Here is a 20750-nt window from a genome sequence, read left to right as displayed (position 1 = left end):
TATGGACTTTACTCTTCTGGACTTTGGGTTAATAGTTCTCCTCATATTATCCTGCAGTATGTTGTCACAAGCCAGAAATGTATATTGTTGTATTATCAAATATTGATTTTGGCAACACAAAATCTTTCTCAAATGTCATAAATACATATACCTAACATCTGAAACAAGTATTGGTGCCATAGTTTACTCATATGTGAATTTAGATCATGAAATGTAGCAAATGTGTTAAAGAAATCGCTTCACCTTAAATGATTGGCACCCAGCACAATGAAACATAGTACATTAGCCAATTAAGCTTATGTTTCATACCTCAAAAATGTCACAACCTACTGTTTAATGAAAGGTAGAAAAGAAAAGTAGCGTACCTTGGCCCAAAATGGCTGAAAATCTATCAAAATGATACCACGCCCTCTCAATTGGAATAATGCAAAAGATAAAAGACTAAAAATAAATGCATTGCAACATATGGTATGAAACATTTATTCAAATAACACAAATTGTCACAGCATCTGAAACTTGGACAACCCCCCCCCCCCTCCCCCCAGCTCAAGTGGTCTTATAGTCTACTTGCCAGCCCATAGAGCCCCATTGTGAACCCGGACATGTAGAGATGTTGAGTATGGGTCCCCAGCATGTAGAAACTGACGGATACTAATGCATATGTTGAGCAATTTTCATAATTAGCATAATTAGAATTAGCTTTATTCATTATAATCACCTATATGGAACAATATTTCAGCAATAGGCCATACATATATTTTTGTGCTAGGGCCCCCGAGCCTGTGACCTTTGGCGTCGTCATTGCGGCCAAATCTAATATGGCCACCACCTGAAACTGTTTTGATAACGGCGGCGGGTGGGTGTCTGTAGTGGCGCTGGTGACGGCTGCGTGCGCAAATAATAATAATAATAATAAAACTTTATTTGTATAGCACCTTTCATGACATGAAATGCAGCTCAAAGTGCTTTACACAAAAAAGAAAAGAAAGGCAGGGCAAAGTGCCGTTCCCCGCTGTGTAACCGGACACCGAAGTGTTAGCCTCAGCTATCGTTGCATGTCGGTGTCGTGCCGTGGAGCAAAAGGCAGATCTACAAGCTCACATTACGTCAAGATGTGACACGCTATGAGCATGTATGTCTGCTATTTAATGGAAGTCACTGGTGTTCTAAATCTAAAGTGAATTACACCACGTAACAGGCAGGATGTAATTATTTGTTGACAGGGAAGGCAACAGTAATTGACAGTAAACGTGCTCACGTTCAGTTATCTTGCATTAAAATAGACAGCGGAACACTTGCTATGTTTGCCAATCAGAGATTTGAGAGGATGTGTTACTCTCACAAAAGGTACTCAGACATACGGGCGTGCCAATGCAAACACTTTGGTGGCGGTGTTTAATTTGGTCCCAACTGCCCAAGCCACGTCCGAGGCTCCGAGCCTTCTTTCACCACCAACGCCTCCATGATTATCGCTCAATTGGACCGGCCGCTACCACACAGGAGTTCAACAATGCAATTCACGATGGACAAATCTCTGCCGTTTCAGTCGAGCGATAATCATGGAGGCGTTGGTAGTGGAATGGAGGCTCGCTCAGCTTGGCTAAATGAAGCTAAATAAAGTTGGTGCTCTGCAACACACTATAGTGCTGCCGGGTGCATCGTGCATCAACAACGAGGATGCACGGGAATCGATGACCGATTATCGTTTGAGCAATCATAAGGTGGTTAGATCTTAAGGGAAACACCATTTTACCAGTACCACTCCAAACACATCGTAGCGCTATAAGCGCCATGTCATTAATGTATGGAAAAAACAACTGCGGAAAACGCTGCTGAAAATCCGAAAAATATTCATGGTCTGAAAAACATTTTCCGTTTGGCGGTTATTGTCCAACCCTATAGATAACTCATTCCGAGAGCGCTCCATCTCTCTGCATTTTGCGCCAGTACTCCAGCAGCTGACCGGGATGAAAACTGTGGACTGTCACCATGTTGCTGTAATGGAAGCTGGAGTACGACAATCCGAAGGGATTGAACAGCGAACCACAGGACTCCCCACCGGGCTGTGGTGTGGGCTTGATCCCTAGCCTGTCCAGGCAGACTCCCACGTACACATCCTCAAAACGCAGGATGCGAATGCTCAGAGAAGCTATGTACACTTCCGTCGCAACATCTCCGGAGAACACATAGCCCGACCCTGAGCAGTAGTCTGGGTACGTATCGCTTGGGTACTCTTCTAGGGGCATGTACAACTTTGATCTATTGTCTCGGATTGCCAGGGCGTCCCTATGGATACAGCCGGTAAAGTAGTTTGTCTTGGGTTTCAGTTCCGGTCTCAGCAGCTTGTAGATAAGGTAAACAGTGTTCACAAGGATGTCACTGTCAGTTTTCATAACATAGCTGGCCCGGGGACAGTGCATGGCCACCCAGTTCATCCCCATCAGTGTCTTTAAAGTCAGGTTGTAGTAGGTATCCAGGAAATTCTGCTGAATGATATCGTGGTGCCTCAGGCTCTCGGACTCCAGGGCCTTCTGCTGTAGGCGCCCCAGCTTGCCTTCCGTCACCCCCATCAGGAACAGCCGGATGATTCCTAGGCCTGGAGCGAGGCTCTCATTCCCCCATGTCTGCCGTATGGCATTCCGTGCCTCTACTTCACCGGCCATGCTGAGTATCAGCAACACTAGGAATGGTGGCGGCTTTCCCTCTGGGCATTTGTTTGGCTCCCTAATGATGTAGTCAGGGAACGGCCCAGGAGTTGGTGTGTCCAATGGGTGGCCGATTGGAGACCCCTCATGGGTGGTCACTTGTGTGGTCACGTTTGTGGTCACTTGTGTGGTCACGTTTTTGGTCACTTGTGTGGTCACGTTTGTGGCTTTACCTGGCAGAGAGTTAACTGTCTGCCAGCCCACATTGACCAGGACCCCTAGGAACGAGAGGAGACCCAGAACTGCAGCGATGTGCTTCCCCTTCCACTTCATGGCATCTGGTGGTGGCTGCCACTTGGACCGCAGTCTGATTGGTGAGAGAACTTCAAGGCGATGTGGCTTCGTGTCAAGCAGCCGAAGCCAAAGTGTGGATCTGAATAAGCCTTGGATGGTATACAGAGAAAACATGATCAAAATCAGCAGGTCTTTATATACACTGTCTGACGAGGTAGTTGACAACACTTGGGTTTAATAAGACAATGGGTTTAAGATAAGTCTAATACACAAATAAAATCTTCAGTTCGGTTCAGTTTTATTTTCGGAATGTTAGACATACAGTACATTCTTTCTCTTGTTTCCTGGCCAAATATCAGAAAAAGGGTTACGGAGAAGCCATAGGCTTGTCGGGCCCTACCCCAGGAGTCCATTTCTCAGTCCCTTAGGTACACATGTGTACTTGATGTAGACAGATGTACATCTGTCTACCTGCATAGTGCATACATACATGTATTCCATACATATATACATACACATGCATGCACGTCGCACGCACGCGCACGCACGCACACGCGCGCACACACACACACACACACACACACACACACACACACACACACACACACACACACACACACACACACACACACACACACACACACACACACACACACACACACACACACACACAGGCGTTCATACATATAGAGCATGCTTGATTGCAGACGGTTAAAATTGGGACACCTGTATAGGTAGCATCAGGAATATGCTGTTTTTACAAATATTTGTAAAAACAGACACACATATTATACACATGCTTTTTGTTCCTTTTCCTTTCGGCTGTTTTTGCTTGTAAGTTGTAAAATGTGTTGTTGATTTTGGCAACACAAAATCTTTCCCAAATGTCATAAATACATCTACCTAACATCTGAAACAAGTATTGGTGCCTTAGTTTACTCGTATGTGAATTTAGATCATGAAATGTAGCAAAGTTTTTAAAGAAATAATTAATGATTGGTACGCAGCACAATGAAACATACACATAGTAAATTAGCCAAAAGCTTATGTTTCATACCTCAAAAATGTCACAACCTACTGTGTATTGAGAGGTACAAAAGAAAAACAGCTTGGCCCAAAATGGTACCACGCCCACCTAAATTGGAATAATGCAAAAAGACTGAGAAAAATGCATTATAGCCACCCCCTCCAATCAGAGCCATAGAGTAAGACAGAGTTACGACAACTCTGTTCACTTCATGGGGCCATTCCATTCTTTTATACATAGACTTCTCTTCATTGCGATATTGAATAGGGACACCGGAAGTTTACGGAATGCATTGGAGTCTATATGGGCTTGCGCGAGTACATGAATCACGTGACCGGGCTGTTTTCTGCCCCCTCAATGTAACTCTGTCTATACTCTATGACTGCGGTTCCCAAACCTTTTTGGCCATGCACCCCCTGTTACCTCCCGACCTAGCTGATGCACCCCCTGTTACCTCCCGACCTAGCTGATCACCCCCTGTTACCTCCCGACCTAGCTGATGCACCCCCTGTTACCTCCCGACCTAGCTGATGCACCCCCTGTTACCTCCCGACCTAGCTGATGCACCCCCTGTTACCTCCTGACCTAGCTGATGCACCCCCTGTTACCTCCCGACCTAGCTGATGCACCCCCTGTTATCTCCCGACCTAGCTGATGCACCCCCTGTTACCTCCCGACCTAGCTGATGCACCCCCTGTTACCTCCCGACCTAGCTGATCACCCCCTGTTACCTCCCGACCTAGCTGATGCACCCCCTGTTGCCTCCCGACCTAGCTGATGCACCCCCTGTTACCTCCCGACCTAGCTGATGCACCCCCTGTTACCTCCCGACCTAGCTGATGCACCCCCCCACATGGAAATATAAATTGCATAAGCCAGGGGTGGGCAACTTTGACGATGGAGAGGGCCACTATATTTCCACAATCACTCCCTAGGGCCATATATTACTGTCATAGCAAAAATAGACGATCTACAAGCTCAAAACGCGTCGCAGCGCAACGCGTTTTGAGCTCGTAGATCGGCTATTTTTGCTATATTTGAATTGAAATCTTGAATTATTTGTTGCTATTTTTTAATTGGAATCCTGAAAATTAACATTTTTATGTAATTTCAAATGCCTGTAATTATACTTGTGTTGAGCAATGAGCTACTAATTTAGATGGAAGTAATTACAGTGGGCCATGTTTGCATGAATGAAGGAATTGTACCAGCTGAAACCAACACTATCAGTATTCTGACATTAACCTGAGGGCCACATTCAGTGAAGGTGGGGGCCGCATGTGGCCCCCGGGTCGCCAGTTGCCCACCCCTGGCATAAGCTATGGCCAAACCTTTTACCTCCGATCACGTGATGGGATCGGGACAACCCTAGTGCTGGATCATAATGACAACAGGATATGAAGACATAGAAACGTGATACATGATAATGACAAGGCTGTCAAGTACAATGCAGGCAGCACGATCACATATCAAGTACACTGTATCTCAAGTTCACAGACTTACTTAGATGTACATGGACAATAATCATAACAATGTTCTCTGAAAATGCCATCACAAGGCAAATTGAAGAGGCACCTGTAGTTATCACCCTATAGCTGTTTGATTTAACCCATTTTGGACTGATGTCGATTAAAAAAAAAGGCTTCTAAATCCTAATAGTTTTCTGAAAAACCCATGTTTCTATGTCACTTGTGCTCAACCTTTTTCATGTCAAGGACCGCCAGAATTATCTCTATTGGGCCACGGACCCCCATCTTAAAATATGTTGTTCCAGGGACCCCCCCAGAAGCAAATATTTTAGTTAAAAATGAAAGATTTGCACCACATTTTCACAACTTTTCAAAAATAGCAGATCTACAAGCTCGTAGCGCGCCACTTGGTGGCGCGCTATGAGCTTGTAAATCTGCTATTTTTCAATAGCTAAAGTATAACGTAACGTTTAAAACACCAAAAGGGGTTCCCGCCCAAAATGGATTAAGCATGCGTGCTTACCAGTGTGGTCACCTGAGATGCAGTTGACCACTGCAGTGTCATCTGAATAATTGTCTTGTAGTTGAATCGGAAGTCAGATGTTAATACGAGCCGGGGAGCCAGCCAACCAAAATTTGAGAGGACCTGTGATTGTCATGACATACTTTTTATTTGTATTCTTTCTATTAATTTGGTCCACAGAATGAGAGGTCTGCTCTGCCGGAAATATCTCGAAAAAAAGTTTTTCATTTTTGTATACCTCACCATAGACCAACCAATATACTGTAAGGCAACATTTCCTCATACTTTAAGGACATTGTGACATAGGGGGTTTTCATGATTCTGAATCCATTCCAAGCATTAGTTTTGCACGAAAAACACACTAAATTCGGCCATATCCACCAAATGTGTTGACCTCATCACATTTGTGCTGACCTCATCACATTTGTGATGACGGCTATCACCATTTTTAGGCCAAGGAGTGTTGTTCGTGCAAAACTAATGCTTGGAATGGATTCAGAATCATGGCAACCCCCTAGTTTGACATGTCACATGATACTTAAAGTATGATGACATTTTGCCTTATATTGGTTGTCTATGGTGGGGTATACAAAAATGGCCATAACTTTTTTTTTGCGATGTTTCCGGCAGAGCAGTCCTCTCATTCTGTGGACCTTAATGACCAGATGAATAGAAAAAACACAAATAAAATGTATGTCATGGCATCACAGGTTAATCCAATAACCGTTGAGCTTTTGCATCTGTGGCTGATCCCCGGCTATACAGGAAAGGTGACATCACTGTGCCCTGGGGAGGGCCTGTGATGGTCACCAGCACCTCCGAACAGACAACCTGTTCTGCCCGAGAGATAGTCTGAGATCCATGCCACCAAACCTTGGTTCACCCCCAAGCAATTGTTACTGGATAGTTTTTTAAAGACACTGTAGAAGTAAAAAAAAGCTGTGTTGCCCCGGGTGTCAAGGTGTCAAGGTGTGTGAATGCCTTTTTGATAGGAAGAGAATAACATCCGCACTCTCAGTAGTAGTAAGAGTCTTGTTTAATAACGTTGAAGATCCGCAGCAGCAGTAAAACCAGACAAACGCGTTGCGGCGCGCAGGCCTTCGTCAGTGTCAGAATTTGCATACCAATGGAAATGACATGGTTATATGTGTGGCAGCGGTGGCCGAACGGTTTGCGGAGCGGTCTTGATACCGCAAGGTCACCATTTCGAATCCCCGGACCGGCACGTTAAAATTACCACCGCTGAAGTGCCCTTGAGCAAGGCATTGAACCCCTACCATGAAATGTTCTATGAGCAGGGTGTGGCTGTAAACAAGCATCTCGAGCTTAGTCCACTTCCCTGGGTAAGCAAAGAACTTTGCTTTATATAGAATTTCTGATCAATTAAAAGGACCGTACAGCCATCCATGTCTCATTATTTGGTGTACTCAACATGTCCGGGTTCACAATGGTGGAGATGCTCCGATAAGTGGCCACCGATCGGTGATCAGCCGATATTCACTCCAAATGACAAATTAAAAAATAAACATTCCCCCCCCCCCCACGTACAGGAACAGTTTTGAAGTGGGTTTTGACATATAATAATTTTGGAAATATTCATATTTTCCCCTTACGAACAAGGTCGGTATCGGCCGATCATGAGGAAAAACAAATGTATAAATGTTTCATAAATGTGTCCACTCAACATGTGCAGTTTGTCAGCTAACCTAGTGGGGGGAGTGGTTAGTGGGTGGGGGAGTGATTAATTATGCAAGCCAAGGTGGAGACATGCAGGTATCTACTGTCACACCCATTCCCGGGGCTCAGAGGTGCTAAAATCTTTGCAGGGGAAATTCTCTACTTTGGGGTTTCTGGTTCAACAAGTTTCAGATGGTCATATCTTCTTCATTTTTTCAATGAACAATACATCATATGAAAGCTTACATTATGTAGTTTCATAATATGTAAAAAACTGAAAAATGACCATGGCCTACTTGTGTCTCAAACCACTGTATTCGGTCACATATTGGTATCGATCGAAAATATTACAGATTATTTTCACCGATATTGAAAACGCAATAATAATGATGTGACTGTCAATGGTTTTGTTCTCGCAGAACAGCCAGTCTGCCTGTCTCTGTCTCTTTAATTATTTCTGTGCCGCTAGCTGTTAGCATAAATGTAGTTTGACCCATTCAGGCCTGACGTCGAAATAATAAAAAAAAACATCTAAATCGTGACAATTTTCTGAAAGATTTTAGGCACATTTTAAAGATTTTTCAAAAATAGCAGACCTACAAGCTTGTAGATCTGCTATTTTTCAATAGCTAAATTACAACATAATGTTTAAAAAACCAAAGAGGGTTCCCGCCCAAAATGGGTTAAGAGTAGTCGTCGTCCCCCCACAGCCCCATACACAGATTACACACACTCAATAAAAACGTTTACATGTCGCGAGCGACGTGGTACAAATAATATAATAATGTAATATATTGATTCCATAGCGGAATCGGTATCGGCAGATAATCTGCAAATAATCGGAGATTGTATATCGGTCATAATTTCATAATTGTGCACCCCTATTTATGTTTAGTCTCATGCATTATTCCAATTTCCAACATTTCAGCCATTTTTGGCCAAGGTGTGCTGCTTTTTCTTTTCTACCTTTCATTTCACAGTAGGTTGTGACATTTTATGTATCACATAGATAAGCTGGTTGTTAAACTCCGTCAGAAAATGTTCTGCTTATACCGAAATAAAACTAGTTTCCCTATTATGCTCTGTAGGAAAAGGATTATTGAGGCCACATTTTGATCTGTACTGGACTATATGGGGACATCATTTACCGCAGCTGCCACCACACTCAAGCCTCTAGACACAGTTTACCACTCAGCTCTGAGGTTTATTACTGGTGACGGCTACAATACTCATCACTGTACATTGTATGATGATGTGGGCTGGTCTTCTCTGACTGAAAGACGCCATAGTCATTGGCACCTTTTCATATATAAAGCCCCGATTGGAAAATTACCACCATATATTTCAGCCATGCTACTGTACATCAAAAAACCTAGTCACATTTTAACACTTTCACTTCTATTCACGAGTTGCTCGAGTTAATTAATTGTAGAACACTTTCCCTGCGATCCGCGAGTTGCCCGAGTTATGTTTTCATTGTTTAATCCATGTTTTTAATCAGTTTTAACTTTTAAGTCATATCGGTCCACCGGACAGAATGGGATATGAGACAAAAAAATGAGACAAACGGGTCCATCGCTCCAGCGTGCAAAGGGTTATGGGAAATTGAGTCCCTATTATTTACAATGGGAAACCTGCCTAGCAGCGCACAGCTGCCCCGTCCGTCCGGTCTGTTGTTGTTGTCGGTACTTATTTTTTACAACAAGCGATTACACCGTTTTAAAGTGGATTTTCATGTCGAGCAACTCAGCTGTTGGTGCACTGGCTGTAACTTTAAACATAGGCAGTCTAGCCTGAAAGACGGCCGTACATTGTAGACATTCAACCTGTTAACTCGCTCCAGTGATTGGCTATGCTTTTGATTGATTGATTGATTGAAGTATTCATTGACAGTTTGCAGAATTACAGTGCATTTCAAGTACAACTCAATACAAAAACTGTGAGTGGTCGACACCATAAAGCATTACACTTGTTTACAATAGGGCCCACCATTTTCAATTCATCAAAACATTTAGAGACGTACGAATATACACATCTGGCTGGAGCCTTCTGGCTCCTTGTGCCAACTCTGAGTTGGGAAAGGCTGCTTTCAGTATTGCTGCACCCAATTCTTGGAATCGTTTACAAGAGTTTAAGAACTTAAACTGATCAACCTAGCATCATTTTAGGAACATACTTAATAATCGTGCATTACCTTTATGTAACTGTTTTAACTGATTGCTGTCAACATTTAACCGTTTTAAATAGTTTGTTCTTAATTTGTTTTATGGTTTTCTTTGATCTTGATTTGTTGTATCATTATTGTTTGTGTAATCTCGGCATCATTGTAAATGACTGTCTCCCTCAATTGATTCTCCGAGAATTTAAATAAAGGTTGAATGAATTAATGAAACATAAGCTTTTGGCTAAATTTACCTTTTTTTAACAAATTTACGTTTTCTTTAACAAATATGCTACATTTCATGATCTAAATTCACATACGAGTATACTAATTAGGCACCAATTCTTGTTTCAGACGTTAGGTATATGTATTTATGACATTTGAGAAAGATTTTGTGTTCAATGACACATTTCACAAGCAAAAACAGCAGCACAATATTTTCGTTTTTTCTTTTGGTTATACACATTTCTGGCTTGTGACAAAATATTCCAGGCACTTTTTCTTGGGTCCCGACACGGCCTATAAGGGAATATTCAATACATATTGTATATATCACTGCATCTCCACTTTCCGTATACATTTCCACAACTAACTCATCTTACTTGATAACCTGACCATTTTGGCCCTTCAAACTCTCTGTGTCATATGAAACAAACTCATTAGTTAAGTTTGACTTGTGGTGTGTAAAAAGCCGGTAAAAGAAAATAGAATTCGACCAATGTGTTTCTTGTATGGCTGCTCACAGTATTGTCTTATTTATGGAGTGATAGTATATAGATATCGAATATTCCCTCATTTAAAACCTTTGGCTCTAACATGTAAACAAAATTAAATATGACAGTTGACTCTGGCTTTATCCAATTTTCCGATTTTGATTCTGGAAAGATATGAGCAAATTTGAGCATATTTTTTTCTATATAATGCCTAATTTGCATATTTAAATATACTATCTCAGAAAACTGGTATTACAATAAATCGTATAAAAGTATAGCATCATAGTTTTATTTTTTTTCAGCAGTACTGAATAATTTAAATAGCAGCTAGCTCACCTTTGTACTTGAGGATGCTGCAACTCCTGTGTGTAAATGACAAGTGATGTGACTGTGTGACCTGAGTTTTATTTCTGTTCCGTGTCAAACTAGTACAACTGGTTTGTTTAGATTTTGTCCCCCTGGCCCTTTTCAGAGATTGGTGTAGGTCTAAAGCAGTGGTTCCCAAAGTGGAGTCCGGTGACCCCCAGGGGTACTTGAGGGAGTTTCAGCGTTATTTGAGGACTTCTCAGGCTGCAGGACTATTTCTTGTCTTAACCTAAAAAACTAAACCCAGATGATTTTCACACAGACAATTGTTTGGGATCTTCCTAATGTTGCTAATGTCTGAGGTGGGTGGGTCCTGTCCTGGGGTACCTCCATGGTGCTCAATGACATCATAGACATGTAAGACTGTAAGGCATCAATTATACTATAATGCTACCCATAGTTCACCCTGCAGCAACAGCATCACATTGCAGATACCAAGTTACAGCAATGACACCAATGGCGTCTAGTCTATCTACTTTGTTATAGCAAATGCAAATGCAAATGTGAACTCCAGTGAACGTTGTTCGTATGTCCGTATATATATTTTTTGTGTCAGGATGACATGCTCATTAATATGTTGCAGGAGATTTGTGGTATTGTATGCGATATATATCGGAACCACATTTGTCCTGGTATGTGTGAGTCAAGTCAACTGTACCACAGTGGAAAATAACATGGCATGACATAATTGTTAAAGAGAGCAGAACTGGACAAGTACATAGTTATATTTTTTGTCAGTTGAGAGAAAGTGTTTCAAAGTGTCAAATTACAATAACTAAATCATAATAACACTCAACAAGCACCATTCATAGAAACCCTTGATCCACAGACCTCCTCCTCGGCTCTGATCAAGGTTGGGCACCCTAATCAAACTACTATTGTGACACTGAATTATTTTAAATCCTGGCATGGCCTTCATTAATCACTCATCATGTACTTAAAGATGGAGTGCCGTGATTTTTTTTCCACCCTAAAACATGATCATCATGTCTTATTGTTATATAAGGAGGTATCATTTTTTCAAAAAAGTGTACAGTATTTGTTAAAATGTTGTTTTTATGTGGGCACGCCCACCAGTTCATTAAGTATGCCTGGTTTCCCTGATGGGTGGTGATGGGTGGTGATCCACCTGAACTGAAGCACCCACAGCTGTATAAAGTATACTGTGCACCCATTCACCTTTGCAGCTAAGTGTCCCTTTCTCGGACTGCAACTGTACTTACTGTATAAGACCCATTTATTGAAATCCATGGAATATACTTGGACCATGCATTATGCCACATGTAATGAATATACTTGGACCATGCATTATGCCACATGTAATGCCTGTCTCAGGACGGCCACCTGCCAGTATACAGTGGGTAACTTCCCAGTCTTGCTGGGTAAGTTGGGTAACTATATAGCTAACTACTTTAACCCTGACATCCCAATTTTGGGCATGTCATTATAGGCTAAGAAGAAAGGACAATTGCTGATCTACAAGGTCACAACATGCCGTAATGTGTTGTGAGCTTGTAGATCGGCTTTTCCCCAAAAATAGGTTTTGATAAGTGACTTATTTTAAAATATGTAGCGCAGTGGAATAGAGTAGACACTATGACACGTCAAGAGTCAATTAGTACTGTAGGCTATACATTTGTGTTCTGGTAATATCATTGATCACTTGTTTTGCATGTCCGTGGCAAAAATAAAACATTCATGGAAATGTCCATCACATTCACAAGCTGGCATAGTGATGCCCCCCGGGTGCAGATAGCTGCTGTACTATCATGGTTATTGGTGGTGGCGGCAATAATAATAATGTTAGTCTGGATATATCAAATCCTGTGTTGAGGATCACACAAGAATAGCATGCACTTTATGAACAAAATAACACCCAAACCAGACAATGAATTAAAAAGGTTTCATAATTACAGCCTGCTTGAGGTGTAATGCAGCTTTAAACAAAATAGCAGACAGTGGCACTGGTACATATCTGAACTCATCTTCTCCTCCTACAGTGCGTGTCAACCACATTAATCCCCATAGCCACTGGCATGGCCCTTCTCAGCTTCAATTATGTTTTTCATACCAATTGTTGCATAGAAGCAAAACAAACGCACCTCCCACGGGGCAGCACACCTACACCTAACCTTAACCCTCTCCCAACCCTTAACGCACCCCTCACCAACTATAATCCGGTGGTTTTAACGCACCCCCCACCAACCTTAATCTGGTGTCAGTCTGTCTCTGCCCCAAAAAGCAAGAATTTCAAACCCAAACCCGTCTCTTTCCTTTTGTTATTTTAATCCATTGGATGATATATGCCCCAATCTCTTAACTATTTTGTTTGTCCACGGACATGGAGAAAACGGATTAGAAAGTAAATAATCAAATTCATCCACCGCAGAGTGGATGAATTCACTCAACTCAATGAAGGCCAATGGAAGACGATTTGGGCTGTAAAACAATCTGCCCATTTTGACCTATTTAGTTTTTCTTGCAAATATGTGATGCTGCTGCTTTAGATTCTACCAGCATATAAACACAGCAGAGGCCCTTCCAGGGACCCCTGGGTGCATATAAACACAGCAGAGGCCCTTCCAGGGACCCATGGGTGCATATAAACACAGCAGAGGCCCTTCCAGGGACCCCTGGGTGTATATAAACACAGCAGAGGCCCTTCCAGGGACCCATGGGTGCATATAAACACAGCAGAGGCCCTTCCAGGGACCCCTGGGTGTATATAAACACAGCAGAGGCCCTTCCAGGGACCCCTGGGTGTATATAAACACAGCAGAGGCCCTTCCAGGGACCCCTGGGTGTATATAAACACAGCAGAGGCCCTTCCACGGACCCATGGGTGTATATAAACAGCAGAGGCCCTTCCAGGGACCCCTGGGTGCATATAAACACAGCAGAGGCCCTTCCAGGGACCCATGGGTGCATATAAACACAGCAGAGGCCCTTCCAGGGACCCCTGGGTGTATATAAACACAGCAGAGGCCCTTCCAGGGACCCCTGGGTGTATATAAACACAGCAGAGGCCCTTCCAGGGACCCCTGGGTGTATATAAACACAGCAGAGGCCCTTCCAGGGACCCATGGGTGTATATAAACAGCAGAGGCCCTTCCAGGGACCCATGGGTGCATATAAACAGCAGAGGCCCTTCCAGGGACCCCTGGGTGTATATAAACACAGCAGAGGCCCTTCCAGGGACCCCTGGGTGTATATAAACACAGCAGAGGCCCTTCCAGGGACCCCTGGGTGTATATAAACACAGCAGAGCCCCTTCCAGGGACCCCTGGGTGTATATAAACACAGCAGAGCCCCTTCCAGGGACCCCTGGGTGTATATAAACACAGCAGAGGCCCTTCCAGGGACCCATGGGTGCATATAAACACAGCAGAGGCCCTTCCAGGGACCCATGGGTGCATATAAACACAGCAGAGGCCCTTCCAGGGACCCCTGGGTGCCACAGGCACACAGTTTCCTTCGACTATGAATGGGCCTTTTGCGCCATGACACAGTACGTGCCCTCTTGCCCGAGGGTATAAATGCACGTATACTCGCCATGTGAAAACTTTATATGCCTTATATGCTCCAAGGGCTAACTGAGCTGACAGTCCTGGTCCACCTAAATGCTCCGGGGTATGCCCTATGCCAGGGGTCCTCAATAGGCGGACCGCGGACCACCTCTCTGTGGACCCTGGTCAAATTTAAAAAAAACTTGAAAAAATAAAAGTGTTCTTTGTGCCTCAACACAATACCTCATTTGCTGTGCATTTTTGGAGGGGAATATTTGTGAAACATTCTATTTTCATACTCTGCACCCCAGTATTGGTTGGTTGGGAGGGGAACCGATTTGTATAAGCTTGCCTTGGTGTGACTGTACTAAACAGGCATAGAGCCTTGGTCATGTACAGTCTCTCAATATTTCATATCGATGGTCTTTTGTCAGGTGTGTGCTGTGAACAACAAGTGTGACTCAGCCTTTTTACACATTACCAAATTTAACCAGACAAGGAAGGTAAAACAATATAGGAACACTGAAAAATTATACTCTGGGAAATGCTCAGATTAAAAACCTAAGGACAGTTCCGTGAGTGCTGGTATTCTCTTGTTTAACAGGTTCTTCCCAGACCCGATACAATGCTCAGATCCACATCACAGGCTTTGCTGGTTGTCCCTCAGACAAAAAGAATAACCAAAGGCGATCGAGCCTTTGCAGGTTTTGCCCCTAGGCTATGGAATGAGCTCCCACTCCACCTAAGAACTGTGGATTCTGTGGACATTTTCAAAGGACTGTTGAAAACTCACCTTTTTAAACAGGCCTTTCCATAGCCGGCCTGGTTAAATGTTGATTGCTTTATTTTTACTCTACTTTTTCTATTTTGTCTTACTTTATTAGTGATTTAGTCCTTGACTTGTTTTATTGACTTGTTTTAATTTTATTGTTGTTAAAGCACTTTGTGACTGTAATTGTCTGTGAAAGGTGCTCTATAAATAAACTTCACTTACTTACTTACTTACTCAGAGACATTAAAGGAGCATTCAGTGATTTGGGTGATTTGGAAAACCCCCCCGGTCAGCCCCGCTTTTCAGCCAATTTCATTGGGAAAAAATGCTGTCTGTATTACACTATTACACTATTATACTTATTACACTATTTCACTATTACATTTATTACACATGTTGCACTTATCGTATTGAGGGAACATAGGGCTGAGGGAACATAGGGTCTGTTTTGGAATGAGGGAACATAGGGCTGAGGGAACATAGGGCTGAGGGAACATAGGGTCTGTTTTGGAATGAGGGAACATAGGGCTGAGGGAACATAGGGCTGAGGGAACATAGGGTCTGTTTTGGAATGAGGGAACATAGGACTGAGGGAACATAGGGCTGAGGGAACATAGGGCTGAGGGAACATAGGGTCTGTTTTGGAATGAGGGAACATAGGGCTGAGGGAACATAGGATCTGTTTTGGAATGAGGGAACATAGGGCTGAGGGAACATAGGGTCTGTTTTGGAATGAGGGAACATAGGGCTGAGGGAACATAGGCATGACCCCAAAGAAACCACACAGCGTGTATTTAATTGTTTGATATCTCCGACAGTCAACGCACTGCAAGGCTACAATGAAAGCGGTAGAATGGACAAGTTAGAGTATAAAAACGGACAGGGCAGACCCATTACTGTTGTGGATCAAGGTTATGTTATTTTAATATTTTGTCATCTTTCATTTTTCCCTGAAGAAGGCAACATGTTGCCGAAACGTTGGAAAAATAAAGATTTTGATGGCATCGTGACTACGAGCTGTGCGGCCTCTCTCCTTTTTCAGTCATAGTTATCTCCTGCGGTCAGCACCTCCCCACTACTGGTGTGCGCTCCTACCTTCCTGTTTGTTTGAATATTTTGTCATCTGACACCCAAACCATACAGTGTTTATTTAATTGTATATATACAATGGTATATGTCTCCACAGTGAGGCTGGAAAATGTAGCCTAGCAGCCTACTACTATAGCCTACTGGTAGCCGGTAGGCAGGAAAATGGCAACCAGAATAACCCGTTCTGAGTGAAACTCCTCCCTATGCACTGGCCCTATAGGCGAGTGTTCGGGTGAATTTCACCCGGGTTTAGTGAAATTGGGACCTGCAGTGGAAAAAATCCCATACATCCACAATGGGCCTTTTCACTGAATGGGTGGACCAAAAGAGAAGTTCCCAAATCCTTTTTTTTTTCTCTTTCTCCCTTTTCTTTTTAGGAATATTTAAAAACTAAAGCAGTAAATGAACCACAGCCCCCTCACGTATTAGAACAGGGGTTGGTGGAGGGTGTGTAGAGCCCAGGATCACATTAGATATATTGACACAGGGGTGAAAAATGGGTTACAAAATCGTGGGATACAAATTATTAGAAAAACAAACAAACAGGGGTTCTCAATATTTCATGTCAAGGACCCCCAAAAATCATATGTATTTGGCCACCGACCCCCATCTGAAAATATGTTGTTCCAGGGACCCCCCCCCCCCCCAGAAGCAAAGATTTGAGTTTAAAACGTTCGCTCTGAAATAATATATATTCAAAGATTTGAGCCACACTTGGACGATTTTTCAAAAATAGCAGAGTGCCGTGCTATGAGCTTGTAGATCTGCTATTTTTCAATAGCTAAAGTATAACATAATGCCTAAAACACCAAAAGGGGTTCCCGTTTTAGGACCTGCGGTCCATCAGTGATATGAAATAAATGGCTCAGAGGTAGGGATGATAATAGTTCATCGTTAATCGATTGATCGCCGTTAAGAAATGAGTCAATTAAAGGGATAGATCAGATTTTTTAAACGGTTGCAACTGTATTAATTGATTGCCCGAGTCCCGTGGTGGGAGTTCTGCTCTGGTTTTGGTGAAATATTAAGTAGTTCCGGTCATTTTGTGGGGGGGCACAGGGGGCCACGCATCAAAAGTAATCAATCCACAAAACTAACGTCATTTGTATTGTTGACCTAATTCTAAAATATTAGTGCAACTTTCGTTCATTTTTTACCCCTATATCACACGGAACTATGTTTTTTGTGTCCATATCACTACGCCCAAAAAATAGTTCCATGTGATAGAGGGGTCAAAGTGGAACGAAAGTTGTTAGACACTGAGGGAAATTAAGTTTCTCTGATTTCTTTTTTTTAACGCCGCTTATCAACTAACCGGTTAATCGGTCGATAAGCTTATCAAAACTATCAAGTAATGCATCAATCGATAATTCCCATCCCTTGTCGGAGGCACATGGTTAAACCAGTGGTATTGAACTGGCAGCCCGCGGGCCAAATGCGGCCAGTGGAGTGGCCCCTTGTGGCCCCTGGAATAATTATTTATTTTATTTTAATTCTGGGAATATTAAGAGGGCTAATGAAAGTGTGCGATATGTAGTGTGAGATTACCATAATGACAGTAATGTGGTGTGTGTGTGTGTGTGTGTGTGTGTGTGTGTGTGTGTGTGTGTGTGTGTGTGTGTGTGTGTGTGTGTGTGTGTGTGTGTGTGTGTGTGTGTGTGTGTGTGTGTGTCAATTATTTGTTTACAAACATTGGGACTGGGCGCACGGGTGACTGTTTCATGTAATCAATTCCCAACAGATCTCCAAACCTGTTGTTTTGGGGAGCGCTGGTTTGAGTCCATTCAACCTCCTCTTGTGAGTTGGCTAGTGAGATGCACCCAGGAGACATTTATACTTCAAAGGGCAACAGTGTTGCGCACAGAGAACAGCTGAAATACAAGCTCATATCGCATCACATATGCGACTGTTGTGAGCGTAGAGGTCTGCGTGCGCGACACCTTCGCGGGACGAAGCATAAATTATACTTGATGGGCTGCAGGTGCGCGTGCAGCCATGGACAAACAGGCACTGCTGCCGTGATCATGAGCGCACCTCCCGTTCTTATGACAGCGACTGGAGGTGTGGTTTTGAGGACAACTGAGGACAACCAAACAAACGAAACAATAGCTATCAGCCTCAGGCCTAGGAGAGGCATCTTGGCTCTTAAAGGGGCATTCCACTCATTTTCAACATTTTACTATGTCATTAATATACCTTAGAGCTGTTGTGTGGAAATAATACAAACGTCCCCCCATTCTGTGTTTCCTAGAACTAGAGGTCTGACATTTTTTTTCTTCATAATTACAGTTACATGACCAACCAAACGGTTTTCATAGTAACAGTAGTTTGGGTAAACAATGGTATCGTGTTATCTTTAGTAATCTGTACCCTTCTTGCATTGACTAATCAGTCCTGTCATTGGAAAGTTAAATTGCGTGTGATCTGGTCGTCAGCTAACTTTATGATGGTGTTGTAGTCTACTGGAAGCTCCCATAGGTCCCATGTTAGACCCAGAAATGGTGATTAATGTAAACTTTTATTTATGATTTAAATGTCATGTATAGGTTTAGCAGATGAGATTAAGCTTGGTTGCTAAAAGTTGCACGTTGAGAAATTTGAGTAATTAGCATACTGTATGTGACCATACCATTAGCAATATGTGACCATACCATTAACATCCTATATAAGGCAAAATATTCAAAATGTCATCATTCTTAAAGTAGCATGTGACATATGAAACTAGGGGGTTTTAATCATTGTGCCGTTTTTTTGTGCAAAACTAATGCTTGGAATGGATTCAGAATCATTAAAACCCCCTAGTTTCATATGTCACATTCTACTTAAAGAATGATTACTTAATGAATGCTAATTACTCAAATTGCTCAACGTGCAACTTTTAGCAACCAAGCTTAATTTCATCCATTAGGCCTATAGATAACATTTCTATCATAAACGTTTACATTAATCACCAATTCTGGGTGCATGGAACTTCCAGTAGACTATTTGAGCTGTGTGTGGCCACACAAGGAGCACAGGAGGGGGCTGAGCACACAGCCCAGTGTGGAGGTAGCCTGGGCAGCATGGGGGCTGAGCACACGGCCCAGGGTGGAGGTAGCATGGGGGGCTGAGCACACAGCCCAGTGTGGAGGTAGCCTGGGCAGCATGGGGGCTGAGCACACAGCCCAGTGTGGAGGTAGCCTGGGCAGCATGGGGGCTGAGCACACAGCCCAGTGTGGAGGTAGCCTGGGCAGCATGGGGGCTGAGCACACAGCCCAGTGTGGAGGTAGCCTGGGCAGCATGGGGGGCTGAGCACACAGCCCAGCAGTGTGGAGGTAGCCTGGGCAGCATGGGGGCTGAGCACACAGCCCAGTGTGGAGGTAGCCTGGGAAGCATGGGGGCTGAGCACACGGCCCAGTGTGGAGGTAGTCTGGGCAGCATGGGGCAGCATGGGGGCTGAGCACACGGCCCAGTGTGGAGGTAGCCTGGGCAGCATGGGGGCTGAGCACACAGCCCAGTGTGGAGGTAGCCTGGGCAGCATGGGGGCTGAGCACACGGCCCAGCAGTGTGGAGGTAGCCTGGGCAGCATGGGGGCTGAGCACACAGCCCAGTGTGGAGGTAGTCTGGGCAGCATGGGGGCTGAGCACACGGCCCAGTGTGGAGGTAGCCTGGGCAGCATGGGGGCTGAGCACACGGCCCAGTGTGGAGGTAGCCTGGGCAGCATGGGGGCTGAGCACACAGCCCAGTGTGGAGGTAGCCTGGGCAGCATGGGGGCTGAGCACACGGCCCAGTGTGGAGGTAGCCTGGGCAGCATGGGGGCTGAGCACACGGCCCAGTGTGGAGGTAGCCTGGGCAGCATGGGGGCTGAGCACACGGCCCAGTGGGGAGGTAGCCTGGGCAGCATGGGGGCTGAGCACACAGCCCAGTGGGGAGGTAGCCTGGGCAGCATGGGGGCTGAGCACACGGCCCAGTGGGGAGGTAGCCTGGGCAGCATGGGGGCTGAGCACACAGCCCAGTGGGGAGGTAGCCTGGGCAGCATGGGGGCTGAGCACACAGCCCAGTGGGGAGGTAGCCTGGGCAGCATGGGGGCTGAGCAGTGAGCACACAGCCCAGTGTGGAGGTAGCCTGGGCAGCATTCCTTTTCGGGTTTATGATCCGGTCGGGGGCGGATGATAATCTTACGTCATTCTAGTCTAGTCATTGATTTTTTTGTAGTCATCAGTCCGGGCCCAACAAATCCGTCCCTGCCTTCACTCTAAAATGACTCGCTGCAGTGGAAAAGGAATTATCTCAAAAGGCATATTCTCAAAAAGTGGTTTGACATCAACAATTTATCATTAAATCTTATATTAGTAAAACAAAACAGTATATTCTCTTTTGTAATAGAAACACACTCTGTTGGAAGCCGCACATAGCAAACAAATTATTGGGTGTCACCATAGATAACACACTCTGTTGGAAGCCGCACATAGCAAACAAAGTAAAAAATATCCCCAAAAATTGCAATACTATATAAATTAAAACCCCAT

The 20750-nt window shown here is 43.9% G+C and overlaps 3 protein-coding genes across 3 annotated transcripts in view; 2 read left to right on the top strand and 1 right to left on the bottom strand.

The window, feature by feature from the left end:
- The window catches only part of nphp4 (nephronophthisis 4), a 425525-nt gene that overhangs the window by 102231 nt on the left and 302544 nt on the right, over positions 1-20750 (top strand). The gene's annotated exons all lie outside the window — the stretch shown is intronic.
- cUnh1orf174 (chromosome Un C1orf174 homolog) overlaps positions 1-20750 on the top strand; it is a 148028-nt gene that overhangs the window by 115822 nt on the left and 11456 nt on the right. The window lies entirely within an intron of this gene.
- Positions 1908-2978, bottom strand: LOC306942020 (beta-1,3-galactosyltransferase 2-like; the record flags this gene model as incomplete). Its single annotated transcript, XM_079527690.1, has 1 exon — positions 1908-2978. The coding sequence occupies one exon, from the start codon at positions 2976-2978 to the stop codon at positions 1908-1910; it is 1071 nt and encodes a 356-aa protein (XP_079383816.1).

Source organism: Electrona antarctica (assembly GCF_951216825.1).
Source record: "Electrona antarctica genome assembly, chromosome: 2".
Taxonomy (NCBI): Eukaryota; Metazoa; Chordata; class Actinopteri; order Myctophiformes; family Myctophidae; genus Electrona; species Electrona antarctica.
Note: the sequence above shows the minus strand (reverse complement) of the source record. Positions and strands in the feature narration are given on the sequence as shown.